Raw genomic sequence first — 23285 nt, 5'->3', positions numbered from 1 at the left:
TTAATAATTCAGAATTTATTGTAAATAGAATTTCAAACTTTCTGAGTTTTCAGACTCAGATTTTGATGATGAACCATTTATTGATATTAAGGGATAAAGTTGTGATTTTGAAGAAGTGGATTAGCCACACCAAAAACTCTGTTCTATTGAAGATAACTGCCAGATTCAGCGAGTGAAAGGGGATTTGTTACACTTTACAGCCAGCAAGGACTTGTTCGATGGCAATTAAATACCACACAAAGATGCCATTTGCAAGGGGAAATAGCAGGCAAAGGATTTCCCTTCAGTTTTTAGCAGACAGCACAAACAACTAGACATGTTAATCTGAAAGTGTAGAGCCACAGGGAACAACACACAAGACATGCCTGAACAAGCATTTTCACTGCAGAATTATGAACTAAGGGTGGTATCCAATGTTGGTTTTGTACTAGTGGAAGTGGTACAGGGTGGCGCACCCATTTTCACCAACCCTCTTCCTATCTTATATTCCATATTGACCTCTATTATAGACCTCCATGATATATTCCAATTGTTCCCGAGGGTCCCCCAACCCTTGGGAGGGACACAGGATACTGCACTAGGTAGGGAGTGCTCACCAAAAATCAGGTGCCCGTTCTTGCATAAGCAACAGCACTTTCATTAGTGCAAAGCAGCCATTGGAGTGGCTCGGGAAACCCAGCCAGATGGCCGGGGTATAAATAATAAAATTATTATTTATTGTTGTGAATACAACCTGTAGAGAGTAGCTGATGATCTTCAAACTACCCAAAAATTGTAGCTTTAGAAAACCTTCGCCAGGAGTTTGCACAACTCCCACCAAAGTGTGATAGGTCTAAGCATCATGGTCTGGATTCACCATATCCTGGCACCTACGAACACTTGGAAATTTTTATTTTTTATGAATTATTGTATAAACTGACCTCTGAATGGTTACAGGCTAGCCACACCAAAGTGTGACTTAATCCCTGGTTCTTCCTTTCTTCAACTCCATGTCTCCACCACCCATTTTCTTTAGATTAATTTCTTCTTGCCACTGCCTACTTTCCAAGCACTCTTTTGACTAATCTGCAAGCAAATGTCACGGTTGGCAAAGAATGGTTTTATTTCTTATAAAGCAACAGAAAGTTCATGAAGCTTTAACAATAAAGTAAATCATGTTACTAATATAAATTCAAAGAACTGGTCTGTGAAACATCTCTTCTCGCTAAATAAAAGTTATTTTCCTATAGCCATTTCACAACTTAAAATATCCTCCTTCATGATAGTATAAAACCCAATTACTCTATTTTAGACATCAGCATTGACTATTTCCTTGATAGTCCTTTAAATATCTAGAATACAAGCATAATACTTAGAAAACAGAATTTGTAAAATGAACAGAGAAAAACAATGTGTAGGTAATCCTTAAGGCAAACATCTTTTATCACTAAACACATAAAACTGTTCTTGTGATGACCAAGACTGCTGGAGTTCACACATTTTCCACCCCTGATTTATGTTCAATCTTCCCATGGTCATTAAATGAACATTCCACTGTGAAACTGAAGGATCAACCTGTCCCCATAAATAAAAATGTAATTTGATATTCCCCAACTAAGTTTGATAACCTTTCCAAGGGACTTTATATAATAATATTCTATTATTGTTTGTATAGTATGTAATAACAAATAAGAAAGATGACATAATAGTAATGCATAATCCAGTCGGTCAACATTAAGCACTTTTAGTTACTATTAATTTCAATGGATGGTGGTTAAGCATGTGCATACATCTTCCGCTGAAATCAAGCAGTGTTTAATTTTAACCATATTGCACCACACTGCCCCAGTAAAAAGCTCCATTATATACATGAAATATATTGTTTAAATATGCATATATTTAAACACAGCAAAGGTGCCCAATGGCAACTTTCTTCACAGGATGGCAAGTGGCTTTTAATTTAGTGAAGTAATCTGAATGGAAAATATTATTTAAACTTATGCAAAGTTTTGTGTACCTTTAAAAAAGAAAGTCAATCATACCCCACATCCAATAGTGTTTTGCAACAGGAAGGTAGTATATCATATGATTATTTTTAGTACAGTTTCACTATTTCAGAGATGAGAAATATTTGAAAGACTGCCAAAAAAAATTACATCTATTTGTTGAATACATATTTACAATATTTTCAAAACATCATGTGCAATAAAGATACATCATTGGTTAATAAGCATATTTAACATTTTTATACACCTTTACATTATATTTCTTCCTCAGTGAAGACTTCAGAAACCAACACAGCCAATAATGTCTGGAGTCCTAAACAGCACACGACCTTGAAATCATCTGTTAGCCTCCCACATCAAGCTTCGCCTCAATCCAAAGATGCTGTTCCATAGACTCAGCTTGGCATGTTTTCAGCTGCCTAGAAAAAGTAACTTGATTTTAGCATATTCATGACAAACAAAAATGAAGATTACTAACATTTTGGACCTGTATCACGGCAGCTTGTAGCTGCATAAAATGTGTTGCTTTTTATTTTTCACCCGATGCTGAAAGGATGTTGATGATGGAATCGCTGTCCTGGAGCCACTGCAACTGAGCTGCCCTAAGCAGCAGGTTGTGTTTTTGCCTGGGGAGGTACCCTGGACTAAATCCATGAACAACTCACTACCTCTCAGATGAACCAACGGTAACTGAAAGACTGCTCTTGCAGCCTGGACACAAAGCCACCTGTGCTGAAATGACAGAAACAACAGCACTTCTTCCTAACCCATCAACCTTTTGTGATCACTGCTATAGCAGCTCTGTTTAGGAGGAGTATTACCGGTGTGTCAATCTTCTGGGGGATGGAAGAGAAATTCAAGGGGAGTCTGAACCAAGTCTTAGCACTCTTCCCTATCTACCACTGATGATAGGGTTTAGCAGGTACATTCATCACCAGTTTACAGGTGCTTTGTCTGCAAGTGCTTGCTTCTGTTCACAAAAGCCAGGGCAAAACCTTTCTTGCTTGAAGGCTGATTATTATTTCTTTGTACATGTGTGTGGAAGGTGATTAAGTTCAGAGGTTAACTAGTTTTAAATCAATTGCTTTGTTAAACTATATCAGCAATTCTGAAAACTATCTTGAATTGTTTGTGGGCAGGTGGAATAAGAAACAAGTGTGTTTCCATACAAGGATGAGATGCAGCAAGGATTCATATTAGTAGGTAGATCTTATCAATGACTTAGGGACGCGGGTGGCGCTGTGGGTTAAACCACAGAACCTAGGACTTGCCGATCAGGTCGGTGGTTTGAATCCCCACGACGGGGTGAGCTCCTGTTGCTCGGTCCCTCCTCCTGCCAATCTAGCAGTTCGAAAGCACGTCAAAGTGCAAGTAGATAAATAGGTACCGCTCCGGCGGGAAGGTAAACGGCGTTTCCGTGTGCTGTTCTGGTTCGCCAGAAGCGGCTTAGTTCTGCTGGCCACATGACCCAGAAGCTGTACGCCGGCTCCCTCGGCCAATAAAGCGAGATGAGTGCCGCAACCCCAGAGTCGGTCATGACTGGACCTAATGGTCAGGGGTCCCTTTACCTTATCAATGAAACTCTTAAGGGTAATAACTGTTTTCAGTGTTTCTGAACCCTATTCTTTCTTTATTTCCTTCCTAAACAACATTTTACTGTACAGTGTGTTCAACATTCCCAATCTTGCTCCTCCTGACAAGTCTGTATCTGGTGACTGAAGCTATCCAGTAACTCCAGCTTTGCTGTGATCAAAACAAAGGTATCAAATTGTCTATCCACAAATGCCACAGCAAAATGTGCATAAGTGTATGGCATGCACAAATCTAATTGATTTGCAAGTAGACACATGTATTATGGAGTCCTTAATAGCAAAGCCATAAACTCAAAACTGCCAACTTCTGAACAAAAGAATGTAACTGTCACAAATTTTTATTCTTGTATTTACAGATTTCTTTTGAACCTGGAACACGGGATATGCATAAATTACAGCAGCATATATACAATTCAATCAAAATGTCAAATAAGATATTAACATTTATTCCAGTGCTGCTTATTTTTATATTCTGTTTGTTAAACTTCTGATGGGTAGCACTTCTTCCAACAGACTTATGTTCTGAGGCACAACAGAACCTAACTTTATAAGGCTTAGGCTGCAATCCAAACATCTCCATCCTGCAGATGGGGCAAGTCCACCACTATATCCCTGCTGCATGCGGCAACCATTTTGGGTGATGGTGCCTAAGTTCAAAACAAATTTGATAATCAAATAGCTTCCCTGGCCTTAAGGTCAGTTGTCTTCCAGAACTAAAAACATATTATAAAACTGCAACTTTACACGTTTGGATGTACACCCCACTAAAATGTTGTACTTGCTTCTGAGTAAGTATGCAGATCAGACTATTTAAAAGGAAATTATTTTTAATTGAACAGTACTGTAATATCTTCTCCAATTATTAAGGCCCTAATAATAATATTTTTTATTTATTGAATTTATATCCCACCTTTCCTCCTCCTATAGGAGCCTATGAATTACATTCATGCCATCTATGCGTACCTATAGAAAAAGTGAGAGAAAAACTCTGTTCTTGCATGAATGATAGCAGAAAACTACAAACTGTTTTATTTTTAAGAAGACATCATTTGATGCAGTCTCAAAGGTTAAGAAAGTTGTGGTCTTGGAAAGTAAGATAAGTATGCGCAGTGTTGGAAAGTAAAGCAGATGTCTGCAGATTTAGTGCACAGGTGTTTTTGAGCTTATGTTGTAACATTCTGAGAGCTCTAAACAGATTATTTTGGTTTTCCATAAAACTGATCATACCTTTAGGGCTTCCGTGGCTTTGCGCAGTTCCTTGATGACAGCAGAGAGTGCCTCTGGATTTATCCCTTGTTCACAAAGGCGCACACAAATAGAGAGGGTTTCCATATCTAAACCAGTGTTTAGAATTCTTGATATCTCCAGCAGGACTGAAAAAATATTTTCAAATTAACATTGTATGGCTGTACTGGGCTAGCAATTTCTTGTACACATAAAAATATGCTGTTTTCAATGCATGTTCATAAAGTGAGGAGCGTGATTTCACTGCCACCAGTAAAATACCAAATATAAGAGCTATTTTTTCCTTAGTAATTTGAATTAAATTGAATTTTAATTTTAATGGAATCTTTTGCTGGGTTCAAGCCCCATGGTGGGCGAAAGACTTGTGCATGGCAGGGGGTTTAGACTAGATGACCCTCGCGGTCCCTTCTAACTTCTATGATTAGCCCAGTTAAGGGGGGAGGACTTAAGATTCAATCCTCTGCAGAGGTTGTGGTGGAAACCCCTAAGGGTAGCTTTGGTTCCTGGCTGAGTCTTGGGACAAGTCCGGCTTTCTGTATGATTTGTTTTCAGCGTCCTTTCTAACCGAATACACCCCAGCTCCGGGTTGGAGTCAGGGCCGGCCCTCCCACCAGGCGGAGTGAGGCAGCTGCCTCGGGCGGCAAATTCTGGTGTGTGCGTATGTAAAGCGGCTAGAAGCATGGGGCCTGCCCTGCAGCAACATCTCCTCACCCCAATCTAGCTTGCCTGGCCTATTATGGGGTGCCATGGAGGATCTCAAGCACCGAAGGAAGATTCACCCCACCAACGTGGTCAGATGGAGGGGCCAAGTGGTCATCTTGCCTCAGGCAGCAAAAAGGCTTGGGCTGCCCCTGGTTGGAGCACTCTCTCTTTTTCTCCTCAGCCTAGTTTTGTAGTATTATTTATTAATAATAATAATACCCCACCCATCTGGCTGGGTTAATAATAATAATAATAATAATAGTAACCAGGGCTGGATTTAGGTTTGATGAGGCCCTAAGCTACTGAAGGCAATGGAGCCCTTTATGTGTCCAGCTGTCCCTTGTCAACAACAAATTGTCGCTGTTTTTTGTGTTGAATATATGCTGTATGGTAATTTATGGACCTAATAGGTATCTCAAGCCATTTGCAAATAACAAAATATGTATTGTGTCAAAGTAATTGTTGAACTGAAATACAATTAAGAAGTATATTAATAGTGAAATAATTATGAAGCTCTAACTGTATGGAGGTTTTATTTTATTTGTTTTTATCTTATATTTTGGAAATGTACATCCAGGGGGTTTTTTTCTTTAAAAATTTTGGGGGGCCCCAAGAGAGTGGGGCCCTAAGATTTTGCTTGTTTAGCTTATGTGTAAATCCCGCACTGATAATAGTCGTAGCAGTAATAATAATAATAATAATAATAATAATAATAGGGAGCGAGCAGGGGCGTGTGAGGGGAGGGATAAACGGTCAGCGCAGCGCGAGACCCTCACCTTCCATGGTCTCCCTCACGGCGTTCAAGTTGGCGGCGGGATTCGCCATGATGGAGAAGGGCAAAAGCCAAACAAAAGCGCCGGCGTCGGGTTTCCCCTTCTCCCTCTCCCTCACCCCGACGTCGGTTCCAGAAGGAGGGGTTGGTGTGCGCGTGCGCGAACCCAAGAGGCAACGGCCGTCTCCCGCTTCAGGTGTCACCCGCCACGTCCGGGTATTGCGCCGAAGCGGCCCCTGAGCCCAGCTTGCTCACCCAAGGCGTCCTCTAATTTATTCATAGCCTAGCTCAGCAGATATATACGGCATATAAAAAAACCTATATATCTTAAAGATATCTATAGATAACCACACGCGCGCACATAACACACCTATATCTATACACCATATCTATCTATATGAAACACAGATCTGTATAACATATACAACGGATCTAACTATATAAAACGTATAAAATATATAAATGTATAGATATACCCCTGTTTATAATATGTTTGTGTTTTTATATGCAGATACGCTGTGTGTGTATTATTGGGCATATTATATATACAGTATACATATAAAATTATATATACTGTATTATAGATGTCTATAACCACACGCACACGCACATATATATGGGTGTGTTAAGCGTGTGTGTGTTAGGTTATATATATGATATCTATATAGACCGTATTTATCTATATAAAATACAGATATATAGCATATATAACGGATCTATCTATATAAAACATGTATAATATATATCTATATGTATTTTATATCATATATAAAATACATAGAGATATATATTATACCTATTATGTGTTTTTCTATACAGATATGCTGTGTATGTGTGTGTGTTATAGATATATAATGCTCAATATATTACGAGTGTGTATAAAACACGAGAAAGAAATGTTTCAATGGTTCAGAGAGGACCGTTTTCAATTCAGTACCGGAAGTCCTGCTCTCTGCTACGTTCCTTTACCTCTACGGCTTTTCCTTGCCTCTTTCCCGCGGCTCGTGCGAACGAGGCCCCTCCTCGCGCGGCCTGACGGAGGGCGCCTGCGTGAGCTCGGGGCTCCGCGGCTCCATTGGCCCGCTCCCTCGCTCGCGGCCCCGCCTCCTCCTTCCCCTCCCCGCCAATGGGAGCGTCCGTCCGTTTTGAATTGAAGCCCCGCCCCCGCGTCGCTCTGCGTTCCTTTTGCCCACGCGAGCCGGTTAAACCAGGGAAGCGATTCAAATGGATATATAGAGCGAGAGATGATGGCGGGGGCGGGGGGAGCTCCCGCTCTGAGCTGTGATTGGCTGCGTCCGCCGAGGTCTCTCGCGCTGATTGGCCGGCAGGGAAAGAGAAGTTAAAGACCTTGAGCAACTTTGTAAGAGTCGGCAGGAGGGCGAGTCCGAATGAGCAGCAGGTAAGATGCTTCTGGGGTTTCGGAAAGGGTTGCATCCTCCTGAAAGGGGTTTGCTCGCCTGGTGCCAATATGCGCCATTATATAGAGGTTTTAATTAATTAATTAAATCAAATCATGCTTCAATATATCCTTTTTTGCAGAGCTGCCATCAAGGAGCTGCTCCTGCAAAAGTAGGAGGGGAATCTTATCCGTAGCCAGAGATCCGCGTTGGTTTCCCCAGCCTTTGTGCCTGCAGCTATTTGCTTCCCAGCTAATTATTATTATTATTATTATTATTTATTATTTATACCCCTCCCATCTGGCTGAGTTTCCCCAGCCGCTCTGGGCGGCTTCCAATAGAGTGTTAAAAACAATACAACATTAAATACGGCTTGCCACATCGATATTGTTCCCTTTGTTATTCTGCTATGTATGTTTGTAGGGTTTTGTTTTATTAAAATGAAAAAACTGTATAGAAATAGGGCAGTATAGGAATTAGATCAATCAGTAAATTACATTTAACTGCTTGAGCGCACATCTCTTGGGAGTTGTTCACATTTCAGCTGTTGAGAACTGAAGTGTTGGGATTCTTTCCTGGGGAGAGAAACAAGGAACTAGCTGCTACTCAAGGCCAAGAGACAAAGCCCGTTGGCGCATTGTAAAAATTCTTTCACGTTTGCCATGTTGTTGTTTTTATTTACTTATTATTTGATGTGTTCATATCCCACCTTTTTCTCCATGGAGCTCAAGGTGCCTTATGTGGTTCTTCTCACGCTCCTCATTTAAATCCCCCTCAGCAACCCTGAGAGGTAGGTTAGGCTGAGAGGCTTTGACTGGCTCCTCAAGGTCACCAAGTGAGCTTCGTAGCTGAGTAGGGAATCGAACCATGGCCTCCGAGGGTTCACCATGCTAACCATTGCACCACCACGGGCAGAACCATCACTGACCAGCTATGCTAGAATGGGACAGACACCTAGCATTATGTACTTTGTAGTTTTATATTCTGATTTTATACTGTGAACCGCCCTGAGACCTGTAGGTATATAAATAATAATAATAGCAGTCTTCCACTGCAAGCTCTGCGTATTTGGGCAAGGTGTTTCATACAAAGGGCCAAGGCAGTTGTGAACTGTGGCAGGCCTCCTAGCTTTTGTGGCAATGCAAATTTGAAACTGGATGCCCCGTCAGCATCTTCCTTGTGCTTCTGGGGCATCTTTGCAACGACGGTAATAATAATAATTTATTATTTATACCCCGCCCATCGGGCTCGGTTACTCCAGCCACTCGGGGTGGCTTCCAACAAAATATTAAAATACAGTAGTCTGTTAAACATTAAAAGCTTCCCTAAACAGGGCTGCCTTCAGATGTCTTCTGAAAGTCTGGTAGTTGTTTTTCTCTTTGACATCTGGTGGAAGGACATTCCACAGGGCGGGTGCCACTACCGAGAAGGCCCTGTAACTTGGCTTCTCACAGCGAGGGAACAGCCAGAAGGCCCTCGGCGCTGGACCTCACTGGTTGGCTCTTTAATGTGATTTTCCTGGAGCTGATGGGCATTGGAGGACCAACAGGTGCCCATCCCTGCCGTAAAGCACACTTGCTTTAAATCTGTAGGGTGCTGATGTGTCTAATGCAAGTACTTTCCTTGTCCGTTTCATAGGTTCAGCTGACAGTTATGGGTGATGCAAAAGAAGTCAAGATGCAGATTACACCAGAGTCACCTGGGCAGCTCGCAGTCCAGAACCCCTTTGAAAGCCCAAGTGATTATAGCCACCTGCAGGAGCAGATTGTGTCAAGTCCAACAGTGTTTAAATCCACAATATCCTCTGTGGTAAGACTTGTGGTTTGCCACATGTTGTTGTGTGTGTTCTGTTTATTTTCATGCATTTGTATGTCCGAGGTCGTTCAAATCAGATCTCTGATGCACACCTGACCAGTTTGCTCTTTCCCTTCAAGGTCTTGGAGGAGAGATGTTTGGGAGAAATAGACCTTGTATCTTCTGAGCTGGAATGGGGGCTGAACTGATGTCTTAACATCTAAGATTAATATTGCAGAGCTGGCTGTCATGGAAGTTAGCTCATTGTTACTGATCTTTCTGTATGTGAATCTCCAATCGGCTTCTGAGGAATCTGAGGGTTCCTTGGAATACCACTTGAAAACTACTCTAAGGGAACCTTTTGCCCAACTAGATCAGTGGTTCTCAACCTGTGGGTCCCCAGATGTTGTTGGACTACAACTCCCATCATCCCTGAGCTCTGGCATTGCTAGCTAGGGGTGATGGGAGTTGTAGTCCAGCAACATCTGGGGACCCACAGGTTGAGAAAGGATGAACTAGATGTTCCTGGGGATGTATGATTACTACTTTATCTTGAAACAAGGAAGTTGATTGTGGCATATGTCATTGTAGTGTTTTCTTTCTTCTTTTAGACACCTGCAAAATTTCGATGGTCTATAGATGAACTAGCTTTAATAAACCCTGTGGAAATAGACTCAGAAGACATACGACGTCAAGCATTGTATCTCAGCCAAGCCAGGTCAGTTTTCTTCTACAGCATTCAGCCAACAGAACTGATTCTCAAGTTTAATAAGTCTTTTTCCTTTGACCTGTTGAAAAGTTGCAGCCACCTACCTGGCTTGCTACCCTGATTATTCTGTGTCTTAGAGTCGGTTTATTTTTCTGAAGTAAGCTAACAGTACTGTTTTCCTTTTCCTTTTTTTTAAATTCACTTTTTAGAATAGATAAAGAGATGGAAGAAAAAAGACAAAAAGCCATTGAAGAGGTAACCATCAGTATTATGGTTTATTGAGTTAGAGATCTTAACGATACATGGAGTATAAATTAACCTGTATGTGTAGGTATTTGGGGCCTGAAGCCTAGTCTCTGCAGATAGTTCGTCGCATAGGGAAGCTGTCCCAGGAGTGTATCAGTTCATTCTGCTGGGGTGCGCATGTGGAAAAGGTAGAACAATCACGTGGGATGTAGAGTTGGTTGAGATCACTCTTTAGCCTTTTAACCTGGAGAGGGTTTTTCCTGGTCTTATTTATTCAATAATCAATTCATTAGTCAATTGCCACATAAGGAGTCTCCAGGCAAATTACAAACTTTTAAGGGCATTACATAAAATCAGAAAAAGAACAGTCCATTACAATAAAAGCTGGAGCAGTCAGAGAAGGGCCTCAGGTGAAGACTGAAAATGTGGTTTTGCTATCCTATATTGTTTGTTTGTTTGTTTTTATGGCATTTTATTGTACTTGAGAGTATGTTTTGTTGTAATATATTGCTGCCTGCTTTGGATAAATATTAATAATTATTAGTAGCACTATACTATTTCTCCATAGTTAAAACAAAGGTATCTTGCACTTAGAATGCACTTTTGGTTCTATGAAGTGCCCTGAGACCTCTGGGTATAGGGCAGTATATAAATTCAATAAATAATAATAATAAATAATAGGAAAGGGCTCTATCAGAGAAAAGGGCTCTAGGCTACTCTTCTCCCTGACACAACTAAGTTTGTAAAAACAAAACACGATTATCTCATTTAGTTTGGCATGTTCTTCCTGTTGTCTAGGAACTTAGCAGCACACAGTCCACCAAATAGTTTGATGTGGAAGCATCCAGGAAGAACTCTGTCACAGAATTGTAGTTGAAGGGACCCAGGGGGTCATCTAGTCCAACCCCCTGCAATGTGGGAGTTATGTGATGTGTTGTTTTTATTCACTAGTGTTTGGAGTAGGGTACATTGAACCTGTGCTAAGGTAGCTGTGCGTGCATTCGCAATAAACAGGGAGGTTGTGTTAAACGTTTTTTGGTACGCAGATGGTGGCAACACTCAAACTTAGGCCAACGTGAATAAGCAGGAATTGGCCTCAGTGAGCCTTCGGCTCCTGCAATTCCCATGTCACAACTGGGGGCGGTGGGGAGCGGAGGAGTCTGGAAGGTTTTGCTTCTGCTGAACTGCAACTTACGTTACTCAGACCAAGAAACTGTGGTTAGCATGAAGTGTGACTTGTTTCAAACAAGCCATCTTTGAGCCATAGTTACCAAAGCTGGCTTTATTAGCTAACTGTAGTTAAGATGAATCACATCATCAGATCTAACAAACAAACAAAATTCCTTCCAGTAGCACCTGAGAGACCGATTAAGTTTGTTATTGAGCTTTCGTGTGCAGGCACACTTCTTCAGATATCTGAAGAATCTTCTGGTCTTCAGATATCTGAAGAATCTTCTGGTATCTGAAGAAGTGTGCATGCACATGAAAGCTCATACCAATAACAAACTTAGTTGGTCTCTAAGGTGCTACTGGAAGGAATTTTTTGGTTGGTTTGTTCTGACTACGGCAGACCAATACGGCTACCTACTTGTAACTAGAACTATCATCAGATCTAGACAACGTGGCAAGCTGCACTCGAGTCACACCCACTGGCTTCCCCCAAAGAATCATGGGAATTGTAGTTCCTAGGGATTATAGTACGGTGAGGAGTAAACTACTCCTTTGTGCTCTAAACAGGACTGTCGCCCACAATGTCATGGTAAACACATAACAACATTTTCCTTTTTTTAGTTCTTCACCAAAAGCATCATTGTTCCATCTCCTTGGACTGATCACAGTGAGAAACAGGTTTCTCAGTTTAACTCCACTCGGTGTAAGTATTGTCTCTTGTATCAAAATGGGAAAGGTTCGCTTAGATAAGGGGTGGGAACCCTCCGTGGGTCACATTTGTGTGGCCTGCACTATGAGATTCTAATAAAACAAGTGAATTGCGCAACACTGAACCATGTCCTGCCAGGTAACATTTAGCTGGAGGAGAGACATGGAAAATGACTTCTTCCTCCGATTGAAGCTGTCAGGGTGGGACTGCGGGACCAAGGATTCTCCAACTCCACCTGTGTACTAAGCCCTCTTACTGAGAGTGCCCAAAGTGCTTGGGAACTGATGCCTATTATGCAATTTCCCACCTGCTGGAAAAGTCTAAATGTACCAAGCTGAGCAGCTTTTTGGAACTGCCACATTGACTGATTTGAACTGCAGCCAAATGTAAAATGTGGCAGGCCAGTTTCAATGTACAGTGGTACCTCAGGTTGCGAACAGGATCCGTTCCGGAGCCCCGTTCGCAACCTGAATGGAACGTAACCCGCATCTGCACGTCTGTGCATGCGTGGGTCGCTATTCGCCGCTTCTGCGCATGCGTGTGACGTTATTTTGCATGTCTGCGCGTGTGCAAGCGGCGAAACCCGGAAGTAACCCTTTCCGGTATTTCCGGGTCGCCACGGGACACAACCTGAAAACTTGCAACCTGAAGCGGATGTAACAAGAGATATGACTGTATTGGAAATATTGTCCCATTAGCGCAAGCATATTGGGACTTTCTTTCCTTGTGCTCCCCTAACCCCACCACCATGGGTGAACCTGTGTAACAGATTTGCTGGCAGGAGTTGTGCAAGGAGAGAGGAGAAGTCCTGTTTTGCCAAGTCTGTGCACCAGGAGAACTTGGTTGAAAACAGCTCATTCCTTTTCCTGTACACTTGTTCTCCCTAAATTCTTGGGGTGGTGCTGGATATGTTAAATGATTCTTCTGTTGTTTCTGTGTTAATGTCACGCCAGCTTTTAACTGGAAACTTGATATCTTGCAGGTATCGATCTAAGTAACGCTTCGCCGGTTAGCAGAGAAATCACTGTGCAACCTGGGAGAAACAACGGTTTGTATGAAACGAGATGAGGAAGGGGAAACTTGCTCAGTGCAATGTGTTGTCTATTGTGTCTCAATCTAACTGCATGCTGAGCACAGCTTCTCATTCCATCCATACCTGAGAACAATATTAAACTGGCCTGTTTGGAAAAAGACAACTTCAAACCATAGAGTATAAAACTAGTGTGTTCCAATTAAAAAGGTAAAGGTACTTTGTTGAAAGTGTCCGTCTCTAGGGTTGTGCGCCCATCTCACTTAAGAGGGCGGGGGCCAGCGCTGTCCGGAGACACTTCCAGGTCACGTGGCCAGCGTGACGAAGCTGCTCTGGCGAGCCAGCACCAGCGCAGCACACGGAAACGCCGTTTACCTTCCCGCTATAAAGCGGTACCTATTTATCTACTTGCACTTTGACGTGCTTTCGAACTGCTAGGTGGGCAGGAGCAGGGACCGAAAGACAGGAGCTCACCCCGCCGCGGGGATTCGAACCGCCGACCATGCGATCGGCAAGTCCTAGGCACTGAGGTTTTACCCACAGCACCACCCGCGTCCCTATATAAGAGTGTTCCAACTACTCTTATACAAAGTTTAGGTTTCAGGCGACTTGCCAAATGGCAGTCAATAGAAAAGGAAATAAAGACTTTCAATTTCCTTGTGGTTGTGCAGGAGGTGGGGATGCTGTGCAGTGCTTGGCCTGCTTTCATTGGGACACATTGTAGTTTGGTGTGATGTCCAAATGCAGTTATTCTTATCAAATCAAATCATGGTCATGATGTTTTTGGGTGGGGGGTTTTTTCAAGCTTTGACCCTGATGACTTTGCCCTAAACATTCTGTTTGTTCTCTGCAGCTGCTTGCCAGACAGTATTATCTCTGCCTGTTGATTTTGACATAGAAAAAATACTAGGTATGTAATGTGGGGAGAACTGCTCATCTAGATCCAGTCTCTGTAGAAATGGGTACGATGGGAGTTTTCTTGAGGTGATGGTGGCAATGGTAATGCCATCGTTCCCTCTGTCCCTGCTGTCTAGTCTTGGGTGCCATTGCTTATGAAGAAGGTACTGGCACACTCAGGGGAAGCCCCAAGTTTTGAGGAACTACAAAACATCTTTAGGAAATAAGCCCTAAGAAGGCGACGCACAACTCAGTGAGCTCTGAGTGTAATTCATGGCCATGAAGTGCTGAGTGGTTTTGGGGAAGGGGAGACAGAAACCAGGTGAGAGGGAGAAATGAATGAAATATGGTAGAAACTATGAGCCAGAGCTCTCCGTGCTGCAACACCTTTTTCATTGGTTCTAGTTGTTTATATATAGGTTGCATCCAGGGCTGGTTCTGCTTGGAGTAAAGCCACTGAAATTAATAAGCGTGTTCTATTAAATTCAGTGGGTCTGATTAACACTTGGTTAGATGCAAACCATAATTTTGAACCTTCCTTGAACACTTCATATTTCCGATCTCCATGAAATCACCACAACTGTGTAAGGAAAGCTTGGCGTTCTTCCTTTCCCCCATAGCACAGAGTTCTGAGGCTGTGAGTTTATCTGGTGCCACACAGCCAGCTCACGACTGAAGGAAGAGTTGAACGAGAGACTTGTGGCAATGCCTGCACTGCCCTATGCAGATCCTCAGCTGTCTCTGTGGCGATGCTGCAGTGCATTGTGGGTGGGAGATTCGACTGCAATCCTGTGTGTGTACTCATACCACATGGGTTTTAAGTAGCCCTAAATGCACTCCTAAGGTCTTCAAAGGGCTGTGCTAAGCCGGCTGCTGGATTTTGTAATAGCTTTTCCTTCGTGCTTTATTAGATTTACAGTGGTACATCGGGTTAAGAACTTAATTTGTTCCGGAGGTCCGTTCTCAACCTGAGGTAGCACTTTAGCTAATGGGGCCGCGCGATTTCTGTTCTCATCCTGAAGCAAAGTTCTTAACCCGAGGTACTATTTCTGGGTTAGCGGCGTCTGTAACCTGAAGCGTCTGTAACCCGAGGTACCACTGTACTTATTTAATGCTAGCTACGTAAGGAATAACAACTTGACTTCCAGCAACTGTGTGGAAATGGTTTCCTTGACAGCTGTGATTCTTGCGTTCCTCAGGTGAATATTTTAAACCCGATGAATTGGCCGACCAGTCTCAGGAAAGCTTGAGCACTTCCTCGTTGAGGAGAAAGCTTTTTTTAGACGAGAACGGAAGCCTCTCGTCGGAGAGCTTCTCCCCGTCTCCTCAGAGTCCACACAATGTCCCAGCCTCTCTTGGAGTACTGTGTTCAATTGACATCTCTCCAGTCCGCTGTAGAAGCCCTCTAAATACATCCAGCTCGGTAAGGATCTTGCTCCTACAAGCCAGACACTTTCAGTACAGTAGCATGCCTATGAAACAAGCATCTTGGTGGGCTGGTGCCCTTTAGATGTTGCAGAGGACAGCTCCTGGCCAGTGCTGCTGACCTAGGTGCACAGGTGTTTGCTGGTGGTGGTCTTCAGCTGAGCTATGTTTAGTGTCGTTGGCTGGTTGAATGCCGAGAAATGGTGGGAGGAAGTAGCAGGGGAACCCCCAAGGGAAGAAGGCTCAGAGCCTGGGAAATGGTGGTGGGATAACCATGAGTGGTCAGAAGGAGCAAACTGGGACTATATGGAACTTGCCGAACTGACCGGGAGCCTCCGAGAGGGAAGAGACGGTGGGAGAAGATTGGAAGAAGTTTAAGGAATATTTGAAAAAAAATATGTTAATATTTAAATCTTAGAATAGCTTTGGAAGTGGATATAGGCGGTAGGATTAGAAGTAGAAGGTAATGTATTTTATAAGTGATAAAATGTGAAGTTTTTTATGGTTAAAGTAAGTGTGGGGGAGGAAATATGGTTAGAACTTATGATATATGTAAACTGCTAAAGATGAAGTAAAATGAAAATCAGATAGGTGGGACTTGGGGAAGCCCGCTTAACAATGTTTAGAGAAATAAGGATATGACAAGAATTTGTTTGTATTGTGTTTTTTTCCTGTCTGTGTTTTTTATTTGTGTTATAAAATGAATGAAAATTTTTTGAAAAACAAAAGGAGCAGACTGGGAGGAAGTGGTGTCAGAAGCAGAAGAAAAAACAGGACTTGGTGAGCTGGGAGAGTCTGTGACAGAGAAAGTTCAGAATTAGAGGCAGAAGCTAAAACAGGAGAGGAGGGAGGCAAAGAGGCAAAGATGCATTAGGCTGGTGAAAAGGCATGAACATCTCTCCTCCTGCTACAAGCTCCCCCCTGCCCCGGTCTCCCAGAACCAGGAGAGGCGTTAAAAGGACGGAGGAGAGATTAGTGACATACAGGCGCAGTCTCAAATTGCTTTGGAGAAACCCTGGTGAAGAGGGGACTTAGGTAGCTGTGGGGAGGCAGGGACCTTCTGTCTCGGCAGCTGCTTCATGGGGCAAGACCTGTTGGAGATGTGTCGCCGCGCTCATTACCCCGATGCTCCTGTGCAGATCCTTTATTTTTGCTAATAAAGAGCTAGCTTCACTTCCTTTGTGTGGTTTACTGCTAGCTCGCAGTGCTTACCGTTCCTATTTGTAGGAAGGAAAAAACTAATCACTGTGGTTCATTAGGAATCCCAACAGCTTTTCCTATCCTTGCTTTGACTCCTTTCAGCTCCAGCCAGTGGTCAGGCATGGTTGACGCTGGAGCCCAGGAATATCCAGAGGGCCACAAGTTCCCTAGCCTCACATTAGAGGATTTAGTTTCTACCTTGCTGAATCAACATCACGTGGCTGTTGTATCCCTCTGGAAAACTTGTGCATCAAAGTGCTTTTTGGTACACATTGTTTGGCCACACCATAGTAGAAGTAGACTTTCAGAAATTCAGGCACTAGCCATGAGTTTGGAATGTGCATAGACACACTGAGGAATTCAACGCAGAGTGACTACAAACATTCTGTCAGAGAAAGCAATTCTGCCCCCGCCACATGCTGCTCTGGGGGTTATCCTACCCTCATCCCGAGACATCCCGAGGCAGGGGTGTGGTGTTGCACTAGTCAAGAGTCCTTGCACGGGCTTCCACTAGCAGAATCAGTTTGCTGAATCGGGTCCAGTGTGTGAACCCTTGGAATCCAAATAGAATTTTGAGCAGGGATTCTCACAGCTAGGAAGTGGTCTTCTGTGTCTGCTGGAGTTTTCTAGTTCTTCCTTGTATTCTGATGAACTGTGGTTCTTGCCATATTTCTGACACACTGCTGAGTTGGAGGCCCTATTTGAATCAAGCCAGCGTGCTTAATTTTGAGCTCAAGACTTTGAAAAGAAGGGTGGTGGCCTTATTTGGTGGCACTAATTGAAAGAGGTGGGCTGTGGCACACTAGGAATGTTTCAAGTTTCACTGGCGTTGACTTATCCTCTGAGGCCCTTCTGTGTGTGCCTCCTCCGTGAGAGATCTGGAGGGCAGACAAAATGAGAAGGGGCCTTTTCTGCAGTGGTTCCCTGCTTGTGGAATGCTCTCCCTAAGGAGACTCTCCAGGCACCTTCATTACATATCTTTAGGTGCCAGGCAGAAACATTCCCCTTCTCCCAGGCCTCTGGCTAATGAGCCAGTCTTTGGCCTTTTAAACTGGTGGGGGGGGGTATTCCTTTTGTTTGTTACCATGTTGTGCATTTTTGTGTTTTTATATTGTAAACAACGCTCTGCTCCTTGGATGAAGGGCAGTATAGAAATAGAAGAGAGTGAGCCATTCTAGGTGTGCAACTGTTGTTTAACCTTCTTTGGAACTTTTCTTCCATGTTGAAAGGGCCAGTTTTCCTCCAGCCCAATTCAGGGAGGCTCCAGGACCTGCAGTCTGGGAAGCTTGCCGAGTCCTTCGTTTCCAGAGAGGAGTCCTGCAAATATTCCTTCTCCAGCTTTTTCCCCTATTGGCATTCAGATAAGAAAGACACCACTGTCAGGTATTTTGCAATTTTGCTTAAGTGGTTGACCAGACTGATTTGCTTTGCATGCTTTTAACCACTTGGGGCTGGGGGGCACTTTGGGACAAAAGTAGTGGCGTAGAAATAAACCCTAATAATACATAATGCATTTGATTGGCCCATTTCATCTTTGAACTGGAACTGAGCCAAGAAAACTTCCCTAATATACAGTTCTGAGCGTCAGAAAGCTTTCCCATTTTCCTATGATTTTTCTGTCCTAAGAAGCCTGAAATCTACAATAAGGTAGTTGCTGTTTTGTCTTGCATTTTGCATCCCAGAATATTTGTAACCCTTCCCCCCCCCCCCAGTCTCCTTTAGGAATTTACTGTTTGGAAGCGGTTTCACTTATTGTCTGTTCATGTTTCTCCCCCACACCCTACTTTCCCCAAATGCAGATCAAAGACAATTTACTTTTCGCTCCCCAGACATTCCTTCAGTTTCTAACTCCTGCCGACTAACTCCTGCCAGCACCAGGAATTCTTACACAGAATGCTCTCCATTAAAAAGTTGTTCCCCCATGAGACTTGTGGCCCGCAGAGGAACGACATTTTATCAGAGCTCCCTCGTTTGTCTGCCTTTGGCACCTGAAAGTTTGAGCGAAGGGCAGGAGGAGGGAGCCAAGGCTTTGCCCGCAGAAACGTCCTTCCCAGCAGAATCGAAGGTCAACTTGCACCCATTGAACGGGGATGCGTTTGCGCATAGCACCCATTTGGTGGTTGCCCGGGTGTCTATTTCACCAGACATGCCTGAAGCCCGCAAGGAAGGGCTGACGTTTCTCCACGACCCGGGTAGTTTCAAGGAAAACTATACGGTGGATATGGTTGATCCGGAGATGTTGGACGAGAACTTGGTAAAGGGATTGGCGGAGAATAGTGGCACGCCAATGGCTGGCTTCAGTATTGAAAGTTCTTGCATGTGCATGTCGCCTCTAGCTGAAAGCAGCGCCAGTCCCTGCGAGAGCAGTAGCATGCAGGTAAGGCTACTGCCTTGATTTTTTACGCATTCTGGGCCCTGCACACTTGGAACTGTATCTTCATACCTTGGGTCCATTGTGGTCTCTCAAATTTAGTGAGGGTGCCATCTTGAATACCGTGTTTTTTCGCTCTATAAGACACACTTTTCCCCTCCAAAAATTAAGGGGCTTTGGGTTCCTTTTGCTGAAGCCAGGAGAACAAGACTCTCCTGGTTTCAGCAGAGAGGGAGAGCTGCGCAGCGCCCCTTCAGCGAAGCGGGAGGAGAAATGGAAGGGGCTCCGTTTCTCCTGCCGCTTCGCTGAAGGGACGCTGAGCAGAGAGGGGGATAATTTTTTTTTTCTTGTTCTCCCCCTCTAAAACAAGGTGCGTCCTATAGAGCGAAAAATACGGTATATGCTGGAAACCATGTCTGTACAACTAGGGGATGGGAACCTGTGGCCCTCCAAATGTTGCTGGACTCTCAACTCTCATCAATTCCCAGCAACATCTTGAGTACCACAGGTTCCCCATGTCCAGCCTTCCAGCAGCTGCTATTCATGCTACATCTAAATGGAAACTCCCATGTTCAGCACCAGTATACCTTTAGCCAAAGGGGGGAAGTTGTTGTTTTCCATGCTCTGCTTGTGATGCTTGGAGGTGTCTGGCTGGCTGCTGAAAACAATGCTGTTGTTATTCAGCAGAATTATTATTTTCAGTAATCTTTTCCCTTGGAAACTTGCTGGGATCCATGTATTTTTCTAGATGTGTTGAAAGAGGTGTGTATGTACGCATAGGAAAAGACACACATTCCCTGTAGGAAACTAGCAGCCTTGTACCTGGCATTGGTCAGGAATCCAGTCAGCCATCTTGATTCAAAATGGAGTCCTGTTGTATCCACACATAAACAGAACCATGTTCCTTGATCTCAGAAACCCCTCTATGCAAAAGATATGAATGAGGTGGAGAGTGTTGGTGTATTTGTGAGGACACGAAGAAATGAGAGAGGGCACAGAGGCGGAAAACAAGCAAACACCAGTTCTGAAAGTTAAATTATTCTTGTAACACCTGGTTCAAGGGAGGGAAAAAGACAAAAACTGAACTGCAGGATAACACTGCATTCTTATGCCTGAAGTATTCAGTTGTAAGGTTAAAAATACAACCAAAATGTCTCTTTAGCTATGGCTATATCCATAGTTTCTTGGGTGACCCTTTACAGTGGTAATCTTTTGGCTGTGCTGTGCTTAGGCAGAAACACTGGAGGAAATCCTTTAGCCAAGAATATTTCTCCTAGGGACGCTTCCATGTACAGTAAGCCCACAATGTAAGCCCACATTTAACTTGTGCACATTCAGATTTATGTGCGTGGCTAAAAATAAAAGTGGAATTGAAAAGAGGCAAGGTTCTGGGGGAAATGACTTTGGCAATCCCACCCACCGTCAAACCCAATGTGTTTTGGCTATAAGCAGTTTTGGCTTTAGGTGCAATCCCCGGAACGTAACCCCCACATAAGTTGCGGGCTTCCAGTACATCAATGGACAATTTGTTCTGACTTGTTCTGTCTGAAATGGAAGAAAACAAGCTTTCCTCCTCTTAAGCTTCCCATTTGTGGCTTGGTTTGGACCGGCGAAGGCGATGGACTTCTGTTCTGCCAAGCCATCTTGTCTTATCAGGGTGATGGCAATGCTAGGTTTTTGTCTTTTGGTATGCTGTAATTTCTCCATCTTTTGCTGCTTTTTAGAAACTGATGAATATCACATCTCTTCTCTCATTTCTGTTCGCCAGGCGGACAGTGGTTACAGCACTCAGACTTGTACTAGCAGTCTGATGGACACAGCTGCATCGGAGACGAGTTGCCGAGACAATGACACTCACGTCTGTGAGACTCGGAAGAAATTTCATGTTTACAAAACAAAGGTAGGAGTGGTATTAGCTAAAGCATCTGTGTTTTTTGTGTAGGTTTCTAGCCCTTATGCTTCCAGAGACACGACTGCAAGCATGTGAGAGGGGCCTCTTGAAATCTCTGAAGCCAGACCGATGGCAAAGAAATTCTGTGCATGTCTATTTGGCAGTCCTAGAAAAGTATATGAGGATTTAACTCCCTGTGGAGTATAGGATTTTTCAGCCTGAAACATCTAGTGGATTTAAAAAACTGTAAAAATAATAATACTGCCCACCTGTGTTAGTAACATTCTTAACAGTTCTGAATTATTTTTGTTCCTCCCAGTTTTATCCTTGCAGTTAGTGTAGCTGCACTCTGCCCCCAGCACCTTCACATTCATTTTAATCAAATATTATTATTATTATTATTATTATTATTATTATTATTATTATACCCCGCCCATCTGGCTGGGTTTCCCCAGCCACTCTGGGCGGCTTCCAACAAAAGATTAAAATACAGTAGTCTATTAAACATTAAAAGCTTCCCTAAACAGGGCTGCCTTCAGATGTCTGTACACCACTTTAGCTAATGGGGCCTCCCGCTGCTGCCGGAGCACGATTTCTGTTCTCATCCTGAAGCAAAGTTCTTAACCCGATGTACTATTTCTGGGTTAGCGGAGTCTGTAACCTGAAGCGTATGTAACCCAAGGTACCACAGTAGTTGTTTATGTCTCTGACATCTGGTGGGAGGGCGTTCCACAGGGCGGGTGCCACTACCGAGAAGGCCCTCTGCCTGGTTTCCTGTAACTTTGCTTCTCGCAGTGAGGGAACCGCCAGAAGGCCCTTGGCGTTGGACCTCAGTGTCCAGGCAGAACGATGGGGGTGGAGACGCTCCTTCAGGTATACTGGAGCTGTTTCACGTGATGTGACTCTGAAGCAGCACTGAAGTTCTCCCATTCTTTTCACCATGATAAACTTCACAGAGAAGCAAAGGTCTATTGGCTTGGTCCTTAGTTAGCTGCCGCATTCTTCCCTGGTTAAACTGGTTGAAAGGGAATGGTCAGGACAGCTGCTGCTTTAATTGTTGCAGAGAGCAAATTCCTTTTGGCTTCCTGGAATAAATCGAATTGTGTGCCCTTGTATTTTCTCTCTCTTTCTCAAGCAAGGAAAAGCCACTCCTAACTTTTGGACTGAAAACGAGCCTGTTACTCAATCCAGAAACCATCTTGTAGAAATGCCGCGGTCAAAGTGATTTGCACATCCGCTTATATGCTTTCTGTGGAGCAACTGTTCACCGTGAAGCTTAAGTGGGGGTTTTGAGATGCATGGGAGGAAGACTTGACTGGCACAACTGCTTTCCACTATCAGAAGGATTGTTGAGCACAGAGCATGTGAAAATGACTCCTGATAACCCTAAGGCCTGATCAAAGAGGCCCCTGGTAGCTGGGGTGTCGGCAGGACTGAACTGAGATGCTGCTTTGTGGTGGCTCTTCATGGTTGCCACAAGAAAAGGTTTACCACACCAGAGACATGCACATATCCTCCATGTGGAGATTCAGTTCTTGCAAAAGGCACTTCAGCAAAAAAAACATACAGAATCGTGCAATGAAAAATTATAAGCACCAACAGTAGAAATTTCCCCGCGTTGTTTGCTTGCTATGAAAATGAGTTGTAGTTGTAGATAATGATTGCATTTTTACTTTTAAAATCTTGTCAGAAGTGTATCGTATCCACTATAATACAGTGCATTGTTTCCTAATGGTCATTGGGTGTTGTTTTTTTTACATATTAGTGAACACCAATTGCGTATTTTATTCTCTCCCTGCCCCCTCCAATTTTGGAATGAATTGTTAATCAAATGTAATAAAGTCTTCACACCCAGGTTGAAAGTTGTATCTGCAATTTCTGGTGCTCAGTACTGGTGCACCTGGGATAACAATCTGTTTCATAAGTTGGATCTTTAATACCTTCAAAGTACCTGAGCACTGGATTTTTTGTCACCTTTGCATGCATTCCCCTCCTCTAACTTCCTTTTAGCTGTTAAGGGAAACTAGGCATGGGAAGAAAAACAAGAATGGTGAACTACTTTGGCAGTGTAAGCTCTGCACCCCTCTGATAATGTGTCAGTAGGGTTTAGCAAGAATTCACAATTAATTTTAGTACAGCTCAAAACTAGG

General features: G+C 43.4%; 2 protein-coding genes across 3 annotated transcripts; one reads left to right on the top strand and one right to left on the bottom strand.

The window, feature by feature from the left end:
- Window positions 1-1078: 1078 nt before the first annotated feature.
- Window positions 1079-6457, bottom strand: MZT1 (mitotic spindle organizing protein 1). Its single transcript, XM_081003344.1, has 3 exons — window positions 6301-6457; window positions 4805-4950; window positions 1079-2404 (listed from the first exon to the last, which is right to left on the bottom strand). Exons 1-3 carry the CDS (start codon window positions 6347-6349, stop codon window positions 2381-2383), a joined length of 219 nt encoding a protein of 72 aa, XP_080859470.1. The 5' UTR covers window positions 6350-6457; the 3' UTR covers window positions 1079-2380.
- A 1134-nt stretch (window positions 6458-7591) lies between these two features.
- Window positions 7592-22990, top strand: BORA (BORA aurora kinase A activator). 2 transcript variants are annotated; one of them, XM_081003114.1, is made up of 12 exons: window positions 7593-7695; window positions 9332-9502; window positions 10099-10205; window positions 10406-10451; window positions 12234-12315; window positions 13304-13369; window positions 14205-14261; window positions 15448-15671; window positions 18103-18256; window positions 18673-19250; window positions 21013-21144; window positions 22271-22990. In XM_081003114.1, exons 2-12 carry the CDS (start codon window positions 9347-9349, stop codon window positions 22358-22360), a joined length of 1692 nt encoding a protein of 563 aa, XP_080859240.1. In that variant the 5' UTR covers window positions 7593-7695; window positions 9332-9346; the 3' UTR covers window positions 22361-22990. The 2 variants fall into 2 exon arrangements, with proteins under 2 accessions (XP_080859241.1, XP_080859240.1); XM_081003115.1 differs by lacking the exon at window positions 14205-14261 and having other exon boundaries at window positions 7592-7695.
- The last annotated feature ends 295 nt before the right edge of the window (window positions 22991-23285 follow it).

The sequence above is a fragment of the Podarcis pityusensis genome (genome assembly GCF_964106645.2).
Source record: "Podarcis pityusensis genome assembly, chromosome: 4".
Lineage (NCBI taxonomy): Eukaryota > Metazoa > Chordata > Lepidosauria > Squamata > Lacertidae > Podarcis > Podarcis pityusensis.
This window is presented reverse-complemented; position numbering and strand designations above follow the sequence as displayed.

What these genes read in the sequence shown, in the direction of transcription:
- MZT1 (XM_081003344.1), bottom strand. Translation starts at nt 6,349, where the DNA reads ATGGCGAATCCCGCCGCCAACTTGAACGCCGTGAGGGAGACCATGGAA. An exon ending in CGTGAGGGAGACCATGGAAG is followed by an intron (nt 4,951 to 6,300) that starts GTGAGGGTCTCG and finishes ATATTTTTTCAG; the next exon opens with TCCTGCTGGAGATATCAAGA. An exon ending in AAGCCACGGAAGCCCTAAAG is followed by an intron (nt 2,405 to 4,804) that starts GTATGATCAGTT and finishes TACTTTTTCTAG; the next exon opens with GCAGCTGAAAACATGCCAAG.
- BORA (XM_081003114.1), top strand. Translation starts at nt 9,347, where the DNA reads ATGGGTGATGCAAAAGAAGTCAAGATGCAGATTACACCAGAGTCACCT. An exon ending in TGACATAGAAAAAATACTAG is followed by an intron (nt 14,262 to 15,447) that starts GTATGTAATGTG and finishes TGCGTTCCTCAG; the next exon opens with GTGAATATTTTAAACCCGAT. An exon ending in AAGAAAGACACCACTGTCAG is followed by an intron (nt 18,257 to 18,672) that starts GTATTTTGCAAT and finishes CCCCAAATGCAG; the next exon opens with ATCAAAGACAATTTACTTTT.